The sequence below is a fragment of the Peromyscus californicus genome, unplaced genomic scaffold (assembly GCF_007827085.1).
Source record: "Peromyscus californicus insignis strain IS unplaced genomic scaffold, ASM782708v3 Scaffold_13__1_contigs__length_99412109, whole genome shotgun sequence".
NCBI classification, from domain to species: domain Eukaryota; kingdom Metazoa; phylum Chordata; class Mammalia; order Rodentia; family Cricetidae; genus Peromyscus; species Peromyscus californicus.
Window position 1 is genome coordinate 4,319,404 of NW_026294424.1, and position 14,431 is coordinate 4,333,834.

General features: G+C 46.8%; 1 protein-coding gene across 5 annotated transcripts in view; it reads left to right on the forward strand.

Moving 5' to 3' along the window:
* Nucleotides 1-4,836: 4,836 nt before the first annotated feature.
* Tnip2 (TNFAIP3 interacting protein 2) overlaps nucleotides 4,837-14,431 on the forward strand; it is a 29,442-nt gene continuing 19,847 nt past the window's right edge. For all 5 annotated transcript variants that reach the window (XM_052736189.1, XM_052736190.1, XM_052736191.1 and 2 more), the window contains exon 1: nucleotides 4,837-5,196. In XM_052736189.1, coding sequence (XP_052592149.1) covers nucleotides 4,918-5,196 — 279 coding nt within the window. In that variant the 5' untranslated portion in view covers nucleotides 4,837-4,917. The remainder of the gene's footprint in view (nucleotides 5,197-14,431) is intronic.

Here is a 14,431-nt window from a genome sequence, read left to right on the forward strand (position 1 = left end):
TCTCCATGTATTTCCCCCTTCTTTCCCTTACTATACTAGTTACTTTTCTCGTTGCTGAGACAAAATTCCCAACGACAAACCACTCAGGGGAGGAAGGGCTTATCTCGGCTCCTGGTCTGAGGGGACACAGTCCATCAGAAGGGGAAGGTATGGCAGCTGGAACATGAGGGTCACATTCCAGGAAGCCAAAGGAGACGACAGTGGCACTAGACTCACTTTCTCCTTTTTATTCAGCCCAGATCCTAGTGCATCGGATGGTGCTGCTTACATTTAGGATGGATCGTCTCTTCTCAGTGAATCCTTCCTGGAAACCTCACAGACACGCTCCCAGGTGTGTTCCAGGTAAGCCGATGATGATTATTAACCAATACGCTTATACAAACTTTCCCTACTTCTTGGACTGGGCATCTGTCTCCACTGTTAGAACATTTACGTATAATGCTGGGTGGTGGTGGTACATGTGTTTAATCCAAGCACTGTGTGTGTGTGTGTGTGGGGGGTGTGCAGAGGCAAGTGGATCTGCTGTGGGATGTTCTGTATGTCAAATGTGTTGCTCTGATTGGTTAATAAATACAACACTGATTGGCCAGTAGCCAGGCAGGAAGTATAGGTGGGACAAGCAGAGAAGAGAATTCTGGGAGGTGGAAGGCTGAGCAGGGAGACACTGCCAGCCGCCACCATGGAAAGCGAGATGTAAGGTACCAGTAAGCCATGAGCCACGTGGCAACTTATAGATTAATAGAAATGGGTTAATTTAAGATGTAAGAACTAGATAGCTAGAAATCTGAGCCATTAGGCCAAACAGTTTAAATAATATAAGCGTCTGTGTGTTTATTTTATAGGTGGGCTGTCGGACTGCAGGGGCTTGGCGGGAGCTGGAGAGAAGCTCTCCAGCTACATGGATCTCTGAAAATTTGAGGCCAGCCTAGTCTATGAGTTCTAGGAGAGCTAGGGTTGTTACACAGAGAAATCCTGTCTCAAACAAACAAACAAAAAACCAAACAACAGCTGGGCGGTGATGGCGCACCCCTTTAATCCCAGCACTTGGGAAGCAGAGGCAGGCGGATCTCTGTGAGTTCCAGGCCAGCCTGGTCTACAGAGCAAGATCCAGGACAGGCTCCAAAAGTACACAGAGAAACCCTGTCTCGAAAAAACAAACAAACAAACAAAAACCCAAACAACAACAAAAAACCCCTTTACCTGTTAATCTCTAGGCCCTTTAGCTGAATTTCAGTTAAAATGTGTGTGTGAACTTCCTGTGTTAACTTAAAGGATCTTCACATGCCATAGAAAGAAAGTGTTTTGGTTTTTTTTTTTTTTTTTTTTTTTTTTTTGGTTGTTTTTTGGTTTTTCGAGACAGGGTTTCTCTGTGTAGCTTTGCACCTTTTCTGGAACTCACTCTGTAGCCCATGCTGGCCTCGAAGTCACAGAGCTCCACCTGGCTCTGCCTCTCAAGTGCTGGGATTAAAGGCGTGTGCCATTACCGCCCAGCAGGAAACGACTGGAAAGTGTTCTTAGAAGTCTGCAGTCGGGGTTGGGGATTTAGCTCAGTGGTAGAGAGCTTGCCTAGCTAAGCACGAGGCCCTGGGTTCGGTCCTCAGCTCCAGGGAAAAAAAAAAAGAAGTCTGCAATCTTCATCTACAGTTCTAAAGTCCCCAAGAGCTCAGAAACCCAAAGTATTTTCCTTAACATTGGTGCTAAAGCTGACTTGAACTTTGTCATAATTAATTTGAGTGGTCATTCCCTCTGTATTTCCAGAAACTGACTTGTTTTGTGGGGTTGACAGGACCCCCAGAGGGTCCCCAAAGGATTTCAAGCAGAGCTGGGGATAGTAGCTCTTCCTATAAGCCCAGGACTGGGGGGCGGGGGCTGAGGAAGGAAGATTGTCATGGGTTTGAGGCTAGCCTGGTTTACAAAGTGATCCCAGTTTGGATTATATAGTGTGGGACCCTGTGTCAAAAACAAAGGACAAGAAAAAAAAATTACAGGTGGTGGCACATGCCTTTAATTCTCAGTACTAGGGAGGCAGAGGCAGGTGGATCTCTGTGAGTTTCAGGCCAGCCTGGTTTACATAGAGTTCCAGGCTAGCCAGGGCTACAACGTGAGATTCTGTCTCAAAAATAAAGAACAAAACCAAAAAAAAAAAAAACAAAAACAAAAACAAAAAACCTTCAAGGGGGCTGGAGAGCTAGCCCAGTGCAGCAGGTAACCTAAGACTCTGATTTTGGAATCATAGCACCCATGTAAAAGCCAAGCATGGTCACACACATCTATGACCCTAGCATGGGGGCTGGGCTTAGGGGGTGGAGATAGGTGGATCCCTGGAACATGCTGGCCAATCTGTGAGCTTTGGGTTCAGTGAGAGACCCTGCCTCAGAAGATAGACAAGGTGAAGAGAGTGGGAGACACTCAGCATCAACAACCTCGGACCTCTACACACACACACACACACACACACACACACACACACACACACACACACGTTATGTACACATACACACATATCGCACACATATTCACACACATGTTTATTTTTATTTTTTTAATTTTATTTTTATTCTATGTGCATTGGTGTTTTGCCACGGGTGTCAGGTTCCCCGGAACGGGAGTCACAGACAGTTGTGAGCTGCCATGTGGGTGCTGGGAATTGAACCCAGGTCCTCTGGAAGAGCTGCCAGTGCTCTTAACTGCAGAGCCATCTCTCCAGTCTTTTTGGTTTTCCGAGACAGGGTTTCTCTGTGTAGCTTTGGAGCCTGTCCTGGAACTCTCTGTAGACCAGGCTGGCCTCGAACTCACAGAGATCTGCCTGCCTCTGCTTCATGAGTGCTGAACGCCACCACCGCCCAGCTCTCCAGTCTTTTTAAAAAAGACTCCCAAGTGTTAGCAGCTTGAAACAACATCATTTGTTCCATTGCGGTTTGTCAGGAGCCTTGGAGCAGTATGCCTGGGAAATACGGTGCAGAGGCTTCTCCAAGATGGAAGCCAGTGTGTAAGCTGGGTCTGCAATCTTTCACTGGGGACAGATGGTTTAGTTCTAAGCTGATTCCTTCACTGAAGTTGGACAAGCTGGGCAAGTCTATAGACACAATGGATCTCATGACTTCGCTGCAGAGGTCACCCTCCACCATTTCCCCAGGGTCCTCTCGGTTACAGAGGTCAAGTACTGCTTATTGTAGGGGGGCCTGCCCCATGTGCATAGATACTGGGAAGAGGACTCCTTTTTAGAGGTTGGTACCTCAGTTATAGGCACCTACCTAAAATCAAAGCTTTTGAACTCCGAACACATGTGGCCCAGAGCGCATTAGAAGTTTCTGGGTTGTTTGATGTCTGTTTTGTAGTTAACAATCAGGATGAAATCGGGACCCACCCCAGGCTACACACAGTGGGAACAGTGAAGACTCAGAAGCACAAATCAGCTCTGGGCCAGGGTTCTTCTGTGTGCTGCCCCCTGCCCCGCCCCGACTTCCCCTTTATCCCACCACTGCCTCAGGCAGTCACGATGAACACAACAATGACTGTGCCGGACAATCGTGGAACATGGGCCTTGTGGCAGTTTGAATGAGAACGACTCCCATAGGCTCATGCTTGACTATTTGGTCCCCAGTTGGTGGAACTATTTGGCAAGGATTTAGAATTGTGGCCTTGTTGGAAGAGGTGTGTCACGAGGGGCAGAGAGATTTTGAGGTTTCAGCATGCTCTCTGGCTCCAGCTTGGAGATCAAGATACGAGCTCTCAGCTTTAACCTCTGGCACTTAAGGCCAGTTGAATGCTTTCTTTTATAAGCTGCCGTGGTCGTGGCATTTCGTCACAGCAATAGAAAAGAAACTAAGACACACCCATTGTCTAGTGCCACAACACCCCTACCAGGAAGGGAAGCCAGTATCTGTTCTCTTGGCTCTAAGGGCTTAGAAGGAGCCGACCATAGCTGAGCCAGGTCGGCCACTCCCAGTGTCCATCCCATAAACACTTGTCGAGGTCTGGCTTTGCTTATAGTTTGATACTGCAAGTGGGTGAGTTTCTACAGGCTTGTCTGTGGACCACTCCGAGGGAACAGACAGGATGTTGAGCAAGAAGGAGAAACACATCCTCCCATGAGGGGACCCCCACTAGACCTTAGCAAAGGGCCTTTGAAAGATCCTCACTGCGGGGAGTTGGGGAAGAGACTTCTCAGTGGGAAAACAGCGTTTGTATGGGAGGGAAGGGCCGGCGCTCTCCTGCCTTCTGCTCAAAGAATAGCTTCTAGCACCGAGGTTGTCCTAACTCGAATTTAGGGGCACGCTGGGGTCTGGTGACTGGCTCTGGGGCCCACTATGCATTCTGGATGGGAAGTCCTCCCTGAGCTCAGCGCCCCTACGCGACAAAACGCATACCAAGCCCCTGAAGAGGAAGGAACCCAGCCAACGAAACCTGACCACACTCCACGTCCAATGTTTGAAGTCATTTGATTTATTTGCTTTCCTTCAGCAGCTGTACCAGAGAAAACCGAACCCCAAACCCTGTGGCAGACTGGATCGGACTCCGGGAAAATTCCTCAGACGGAGGGAATAGGGCTGCCTAGCACTGCGGGAGGACAGCCCCTAGAAGGGAGCTGGTGCGTCAAGGCAGGGTGGGACCGCAGAGTGGGAGGGGGCGGTACCATCTGTGGGCGGGGGCGGAGTCAGACTCCCGGCAGAGAGCGAGGCGGAGCCAGCTGTGGGAGGGGGCGGAGTCTCGGCAGTGAGCGAGGCGGAGCCAGCTGTGGGCGGGGGCGGAGTCAGACTCCCGGCAGAGAGCGAGGCGGAGCCAGCTGTGGGTGGGGGCGGATTAGGCTCCCGGGGGTGGGCGGGGCGAGGCGGGAAAAGTTCCGGGAAGGCCCGTTGTCGCTCCCGCTACACGCAGAAGTTCGAGGTGCCCGGGTCCCCAGGAAGGTCCACCGTCATGTCGTCTGGGGACGCAAGGTCTGGTAGACAGGACGGCACCCCGCGCGCGGCCGCCGCGCTCTGTAGCCTGTACCACGAGGCGGGCCAGCAGCTGCGGCGCTTACAGGATCAGCTGGCGGCGCGCGACGCCCTTATCGCGAGCCTCCGCACCCGCCTAGCGGCTCTGGAAGGGGACACGGCGCCGTCGCTCGTGGACGCGCTTCTGGATCAGGTGGAGCGCTTCCGTGAGCAGCTGAGGCGGCAGGAGGAAGGAGCCACCGAGACCCAACTGCGCCAGGTGCGGGCCGGGCGGGCGGGCGGGCGCTGCTGCCCCAGGCGGCCTCGGGGACTTGTTGGAGTGTGGCACGGAGTCCAGTCCTGAGGGTCTCGCGGATCTGAGGGCGCGAGGATATGAGGCGTGTGGTGCGGGTCTGAAGAGCGCGAGGTCCAGGGGCATGGTCGTCTAAGGGGCGCGCGGGGGTCTGAAGGGAGCTGGGTTGTGGGAGGCACGAGGTCCTGAGGCTCGGGGATCTGAGGCGCGGGAACACTGAGGGGTTGAGGTCTGAGGGGCAAGAGTCTGGGGACTCCAGGGTTCTGAGCGGTTCGAGATTCATTTGTAGGCCGGAGGGATGTATCACACAGAGCTGAACAGGCGTCTCTGGGGCACAGGGTTCTGGTGAGCATCAGGGTGTTAGGGGTGCAGACATTTGAGAAGAACCGGGTCCTCAGGGGCTCAGGTTATGAACAGTTCTGAGGAGCATATAATGAAGGTAAGTTTGGGACTGACCCCCAGGGTCTCTCGACTTTGAGGGACAGTTGAGGGAAACTTGCTCATGAAGTTCTGTGTGGTGGATCTGAGGAACAGGAGGGACCCTGGAGTGTAGGTATCTGTGGAGCGTGAGGTACTGAGGTAGTCTTGGACACATGGTTCTGTTGGTAGTGAGCTTCTCCAATCTGTGCTCCTGACCCCAAAAGGGTATGTAGCTGTTTTCATCACTGACCTATTGCTTTGAAGAGACATCATGACCAAGGCAGCTCTTATAAAAGAAAGTATTTCATTGGGGGCTTGCTTACAGTTGCAGAGGGGTTAGTCCATTATCATCATGGTGGGGAGTATGGCAGCTCCAAAGAAGGCATGGTGCTGGAGTGTCGGCTGAGAGCTACATTCTGATCCCCAGGCAGAGAGAGACTCTGGGCCTGGTGTGGGTTTTTGAAACTTGAAAGCCCACCCCCAGTGACACAGTTCCTCCAACAAAGCCACACCTCCTAATCCTTCTCAAAAAGTGCCACTCTCTGATGACTAAGCATGCAAATATATGAGCCTATGGGGGCCATTCTTATTCAAACCACCACAGTAGGGCACCAGGTTTGAAGGGGATAGAGTTCTGAGGAGGGCTGGTGTTCAGGGTTGGGTGGGTGCAGGGTTCGGAGGCACACTAGAGGCTCTGAAGGACGTGGATGAGGCATGGGACCTAGAGGGTCGAAGGACGTACAGGCATTGCTTTTTGAGGAGTGTGTATAGGTTCCAGTGTGTGTTTGTGTTGGGTTATGAGAGTGCAGTGCAGGTTTTGGGGTATTGTGTTCTGGGGTTCTGTGTTAGGGAGGTCTTCTGTGGAACATGGGTTTCGGAACTTGTGTGGGGTGCCCTGGACCTGAGAGATGCATAGGGTTCCAGGGATGGAGCTCTGAGAGAGAAGACACACAGTTTGGATTGGTGGCTGTTAGTATTCTATCGGAAGAAGTGACAGGAAGAGTCTGCTAAGTGTCTGATAATCTGTAAATTCTTTGGTCCTCCTTGTCATTTGGTTTTATTTGGTTTCTGTGAGATATCATAAGCTCACAAAACTGAAGCAAGGGAAATGTTTTCCCTACAAATGTTATTTGTAAATCCGACACCCTTCCTCCCACGTTTGGATGAATTCTGGCATGGCTATCCTGGTTTTCCAGGAAAGAAAGTAAGCCTGATAGGAGAGTAGCTGGCAAAAGATAGTTTGTTTCCAAGGTTTCACTCCCACAGCTAGATTTCTTTCTTTCTTCCTTCCTTTTTCTATCTTTTTTTCTCTTGCTGTTCTTCCAGAGGACCTGGGTTCTTTTTCCAGCACCCATGTCGAGTGGCTCATATCTACCTCAACTCCAGCTCTACATGACCTGACAGTCTCTTCTGGTGCTTCCTCTGGCACCAATGGATACAAAGATACACATAAATAAACATAATAAAAAAAGTAAATCTTTGGGGCTGGAGAGATGGCTCAGAGGTTACAAGCACTTGTTGCATTTGCAGAGGACCCAGGCTGGTTCCCAAAACCCACATGGTGGCTCACAACTATGTGTAACTCCAGTTCCGGGGGATCTGATGCCTTCTTCTGACCTCTAAGGGCACCAGCCATACACGTGGTACACATACATACATGTAGGAAAAACAAGCACATACAATCACATGGCTTGTGCCATCTTCAACCTGCTTCCATGGCTACTTTGACTCTTGAGACCGTTTACTTAAAGTACCAGGAGAAACCAGATATCTCCCTGCTCCAATCCTCCCTCTTTCTGGAAGTAGGGATATAAAATAGAGCCAAAGGGAAATGTAGAGCTCACCTGGTCTGTGCCACTAATTTAGAGTACAGAGTGGAGATCTGAAGACTCCAGAATTTGTCAGCAGAGTATCAGTAGGGTAAGGGAGCTCCCCATAATCAGAACAGAACTACACTTGCAGTCTAGTGGCCATTGGTGTTCAGTGCAAATGCATCCACACAAAGCAACTGGGACTTACTTGTAGCTCTCTAGAGGCCCCAGACAGAACCAGTCTGTGGTCCCAGTATTACTGGTCCTACATCCTCTGACATACAGGCTTTGCTCAGGGATTTCAAGAATTATTTGCAATTTTATTTAGGAAATTTTGTTAACATTGTGGTGACTTTAAATATTATTACAAAAGTATTGCATGGCTTCGCAGTCTGCCAAAACAAATTGATTAATGTATTAGCAGTAGACATATGTATCAAAAATTACCCTGTTAAAATAACGGAACAAGCCAGGCCATGGTGGCACACGCCTTTAATCCCAGCACTCAGGAGGCAGAGGCAGGTGCATCTCTGTGAGTTCGAGGCCAGCCTGGTCTACAAAGTGAGTTCTAGAACAGCCAGGGCTACACAGAGAAACCCTGTCTTGAAAAACAAACAAACAAAACCAAAAAATAACAACAATGAAAAAAACCAAACCAAACCAAAACCCCCCCCCAAAAGCTCTGAACAGTCTTGTTCATTTTCATTTCAGTGTTGTTGTTTTTTCTATGATGTAGCTTCTTTGGTTATGTGGTTTGCAGAGGTATGCACAGGATAAGGCTACAGTAACTAATATAATAGATTAGTTGTTAATGTAATACATTCTATGACTACATACTAGTAACTTTCTTAGTTATTTTTCTGTTGCTGTGAAGAGATACCATGATCAAGACAACTTATAAAAGAAATAATTTAATTGGGGGCTTGCTTCCAGTTTCAAGGGTGAGTCCATAACCATCATGGGGGCAGAGAGGCAGCAGGCAGGCAAGGTGCTGAGCAGTAGCTGAGAGCTTACATCTGATCCACAGGCAGGTGACAGAGAAAGAGACTGGGCTTGGTGAAGGGATAAAGGCACTACTCCCCCCCCCACCCCCCCACTCCAGTGACTGGTACACCTACCTTTTCCAACAAGGCCATACCTCTCATTCCTTCCCAGAACAGTTTCACCAATGAGGGACCAAGTATTCAAATATATGAGCCTATGGGGGCCATTCTCATTCAGATCTCCACAGTAACTAATGCAATGCATTCTACAATGACAATTATGTATGAGCACAATGTTGGCAAATGTCAGAGGCTATGTGCTTGTCCAATCAATGAAAATACGGTAGCACTCTTAAATTTTTATTATCTTTTTCTTACCTCTTATTATCATTAAATTCTGCTAGTGAATGCAGCATTGTTATGCTTCAAATCATTTGTTCTTCATCTGTAATAAAGGAAAGTAACTTCAGCTGGCCTTAATTTTAAAATCAAATAATGTGGGCTTAGAAAGATACTTAGTAATTAAGAGTACATACTGCTCTTGCAGAGGACCCAAGATTGGATCACAGCATCAAGAGGCTCACAACTGCCTGTTACTCCAGCTCCAAGGGATTCAACATCCTCTTCTGGCCTCCATAGTAACCTGAATGCACTCACATACAGATACATACAATAAAAATAAAAAGCCGCTCTGGGTGGTGGTAGCACACACCTTTGATCCCAGCACTTGGGAGGCAAAGGCAGGTGATCTCTGTGAGTTTGAGGCTAGTGTGGTCTACTTGAAAAACCAATAAATAAATAAAAATAAAAAGCTGGGCCTGGTGGCACATGTGGTTAATCCCAGCACCCCCACAGCAGAGGGAGGTGGATCGCTGTGAGTTTGAGGCTAGCCTGGTCTACACAGTGAGTTCTAGCTAGAGCTCCATAGTGAGACTGTCTCAAAATCCCCACCCCCCAAAAAAGCCAAAATAGAGTTCCAGGACAGCCAGGGCTACACAGTGTAACCTCTGTCTTGGGAAAAGGAAAAAGAAAAGCCAAAATAAATGTATAAATAAATAAAGTCTAAAAAAACAAAGGAAATAGGGTTGTCAAGACGGCCCAACAGGTAAAGGCAGTTACCACCAAGCCTGATGCCCTGAGCTGATCCCCAGAACTTGGTGGTAGGAGAGACCAGAGCCCTGTAAAGTTGACCTCCACATTCATACTAAAGCATACAGGCTTTTGTGTTCTCTCTCTCTCTCCCTCTCTCACAAACTAATTAATAAATAAATACAATTCTTTTTACTTTTTATTTTTGGTTTTTTGAGACAGGGCTTCATTGTGTAACAGCCTTGGCTGTCCTGGAACTTGCTCTGTAGACCAGGCTGGCCTCCAACCTACAGAGATCTGCCTGCCTCTGCTTTCTGAGTCCTTGGATTAAAGGAGTGTACTACCACCACCACTACCACCTCCTCCTCCACCACCACCACCACCAGGCATAAACACAATTTTTAAAGAAAAAAAAATAGCAATGTGAAACAATTGATTAGTTACACGTATCTTTCACTAAAGAAATGGCTAACATAATTATTTCCATATGTAATAAAATATATTGTGACTATAGGGAACTGATTCAACAAGATTGTATACAAATTTAGATTTCCAAGGGAGCATGCTTTATACTTCCTAGAAAGCAAAGACAGTGGGGGAAAAAATTCTGCCAAGCAAATGACAAGGGACAGGAGACCACAGATAATCAAATCTGTACAGCATTAGAAATATCAAACAACATACAGCTTCTATAATAGTTGCCTTGGGTTTTGATTCAGAAGAATTCCAATGGAGAAGCCGAGTAATACACAGTATGCCCATAGTCCCAGCTACTCAGGAGGCTGCGGCAGGAGGATCACAATTTTGAGGTTAGCTTGGACTATATAGCAAGACTTTGTCAAAACCAAAAAAAGTTAAAATAAATACAAACTTAAAAAAGAAAAAAAATCCAATGGAAGTCAAAGCCAGAATAAATTCTTCAAAGGGGAGTTACCACAAAGGTCTCTTATAAAATGCTAACATCAAAGAAAACTGTACAGCTGTGTAAATCTTTAGTAGTTAAGATGCCATGAAAAAGGAATTTTCTTTCCTTGTGATATCTGGGATTTCTCCATTCAGTCCAAGAGTTGGTTTTCCTGGACCCCTTTTCCATTATATATGACAGAAAACTTTTTGAAGATTCCAGATGTGTCCTAGAATGTCCATATGTAAAAACTGCACCTCGAATGGTTCAAATATGCCAACTAGATGTATTAGATCATAAGCAGCTATGAAGCTGTTTCAAATGGTCTATAACAGCTAAGAATATTATTGGTTCTGAGCTAGTGTGGTGGCCCATTTGACCCCAACACTTAGTATGCTGAGGCAGGAGCTGAATTTGAGACATCCTGAGCTACGTAGCAAGGCAATCTCAAATACATACACACACACACACACACACACACACACACACACACACACACACAGGAGCAAGATATTAATGACTTTTCTGTGAATACAAAATTAATAGAAAAGGTTAAGCTAAAGATGAACAGCATATATTTGTTGAGGGTGATTTGAAGAGGGCCAAGAGGAGTAGAAAATGTTTCTGGTGATACGAGGTCAAGGAGCCACATCTGGTAATGGCCTTGTCAGGATCCCAAGTTGGCCAAGGGAGTGTACATACAAGGAATGTGTCTGTAATTTTTAATTTTTAAAAAAAGATTTTAATTTTTTCTTTAAAAGATTTATTGCATGTATGTGTGAGTGTCTGTATACATGTATGTGTACCATATATCTGCATGGTGCCCACAGAGTCAAGAGGGCATCAGATCCCATGGAGCTGGAGTTACACATGGTTGTGAGCTATCTGATGTGTGTGCTGGGAACTAAACCTGGGTCCTGTGCAAGAGCAGCGAGTGCTCTTAACCACTGAGCCATCTCTCTAGCCTGATAATATTTTTATTTTTAAGATATGTATGTGTTTGTGTGTCCTGTGAGTGTCAGTGTTGGTGAAGTCCAGAATAGGGTTCAGATTCTCTGGAGCTGGAGTTACAGGCTGTTGTCGGCTACACCACATGGATGCTGGGAACGGAACTCGTCTTCTGTAAGAGCAGCATGTGCTCTTAACTTCGGAGCCATTTCTCCAGCCCCTGTAATTTTTAATTTTTAAGGATCGTTTTGATGACTTAGTAGTTCATGAAAGTGAATGTTTTTGCTTACCCATCAGTCAGTTTTGTGAGGGGAGGGTGTTTCAATCATGGATTGTGAGAGAACAGAGGTTTATTACCTCTATCACCCCCCTCCCCAAGCCCTTCGTTCATTGAAGTAACAAGGCAGGTGTAAAACCACAGAAGCAGCTGGACATTAAAGTGTATGACGTTTATCCCCAGCACTGGAAAGGCCGAGGCAGGGGGACCTCTGTGAGTTCTAGGCCAGGCTGGTCTACATACTGAGACCCTGTCTAAACAAACAAACAAAAAACCACCTACAGTAGAAAGCACTTGGTGTGTTAGATTGCTTTCATTGATGGCCACATCAACTATCTCTACAGGGACACTAGACCTGAAGGCACTGAGGGCTTCCGCAGAGAAAACTGAAGGGTAGGGGTGTGGAGGAACTGAGAAAAGCCAGTGTGTCTGGATGAGGCTGTAGCTTGTCCTCATAGCATCTGGAGTGGGACTTGAGACTTTATCCCATCTGTAACTTGAGGCCTGAGACTTCTTCCAGATAAGATTTTCGGGTTAATGGTGCTATTCACCACATGGCCTGTGACTATACAGCTGCATCCTGTTACCCTGGAAACTGGCTTCCTTTCCTTCCAATTTTTCTCTGCCTGTTTTGCTACACTGTATAGAGCAGCGGTTCTCAACCTGTGGGTCACAACCCCTTTGGCAAACCCCTGTCTCCAAAGATATTTACATTGCGATTCATAATAGTAGCAAAATTATAGTTCTGAAGTAGCAGTGAAAATAATTTTATGGTTGGGGGTCACCACAGCATGAGGAACTGTATTAAAGGGTCTCAGCATTAGGAAGGTTGAGGACCACTGGTATAGAGTAAAAGACTTTGTCTCAAAACAATCAACAAACAAAAAAATACCAAATAGTACACATGTTTTTATGATTTAAAAAATCCAGGGGCTGGTGAGATGGCTCAGTGCACACCTGGCAACCTGTTTGAGCCCTGGATGGAGCTCAAGGTGGTGGGAAGGAGCTAGCTCCTGAAAGTTGTCCTCTGAGTTCTACATGTGTGCCACGCACGCACGTATGCACGTATGCACTCACGCACACCATACACACATACATGCACAATCATAATAAAATTATAAAGAGAGAGTAATAACTCAAGTTTGTCTTTATACCATGGTTGGTGTCTCATTTATTGTGGTGACAAGGTCCTAGGGATATAAGATAGAGGCTGCATCCTTTACTACCTCCTGCTAGGAGTGGCTTAGGCTTATCCCTGGCTTGTGTGAATCTGTTTCTTCATCTGTAGAGTGGACTGGTGGAGACTGTTTCACCTCCACCATGTACTGTTTATGTTTGAGGATTCTTTGAAAATGGGAAAGCACAAAGGCCAGGTAGTTAAAAATGATCATCTTGGCCTTGCACTTTGCACTACTTGGTATGTGCAAGTAGCCCTATCACTCAGGAGGCTGAGCTTGGGCTCTGGATTCAACTCCAGTCTGCTGAGCAAACTAGAGATAGTTTTTTGTTTTTAAATTATTTATATGTATGGGTGTTTTGTCTGCATGGATGTCTGTGCACCACGTGCATGCCTGGTATCTGCAAAGGCCAGAAGAGGGTGTCAGATTTCCTGGAACTGGAGTTACAGACCATCGTGAGGGGCCATATGGGTGCGGGAATTGAACCAGGGTCCTCTGGAACATCAGTCAATACTCTTAACCGCTGAGCCATCTCTCCAGCCCCAGAAAAAGTCTTAAACCAAACAAAGTAAAACAAAATTGCCACTTAAGGACCTGCAGTCCCAGTATACTGGAAGCCCGAGGCAGGAAGACTGCAGTGAGTTGAGGCTAGCCTGAGCAACAGAGAGAGACCATGTGTGAAAAAACCAAAATAATGATAATTATTTTAGTGTAGCTAGAGTTTTCCTGCCTGGCCCACAGTCAGGACAAATCTCTATCACCTGCCAGTCCCACAGCCATCAGACCCAACCAAGTAAACACAGAGACTTATATTGGTTACAAACTGTATGGCTGTGGCAGGCTTCTTGCTAACTGTTCTTACAGCTTAAATTAATCCATTTCCATTAATCTATACCTTGCCACGTGGCTCGTGGCTTACCGGCATCTTCACATGCTGTTTCTCATCATGGCGGCTGGCAGTGTCTCTCTGACTCAGCCTTCCACTTCCCAGCTTTATTCTCCTCCTTGTCCCGCCTACACTTCCTGCCTAGCCAATGGCCAATCAGTGTTTTATTTATTGACTAATTAGCAACACACTTGACAAACATACCATCCCACAGCATTTTAGGCTGGCCTGGAAGTCATTATGTAGAACAGGCTGGCTTAAACTCTTGGCAGTCCTCCTGCCTCAGCTTCCCAAGTGCTAGGATTTGCAGACATGAGCTATTACCTCCAGCTTCCCCACCCTTTTTTGTAAAGTAGTAATTAGGATTTCAGGCTGTATTAGTTTTCTAAACAAAGTACCACAAATGGTGAACTTGAAGCAACAGAAATGTAATATTTTCACAGTCCTAGAGGTCAGAAGCACCGGATCAAGGTGTCTGCTCTGAAGATTCTGGGGAAAGGTCTTCTTTACTTCTCCTGCTTCTGGTGGTGGCTGCAGGTCCTTAGTGTTCTGTGCCTTATAGGTGCTACACCCCAGTCTTTGTTTTCACATGGCCTTCTCGTCTGAGTACATCTGTCTAAAGTTCCTTCTTAGATGGACAGCGTGGTTAGATTAGGGATAATCCTAATTCAGTATGACCTCACTTGAACTAATGATATCTAGAAAT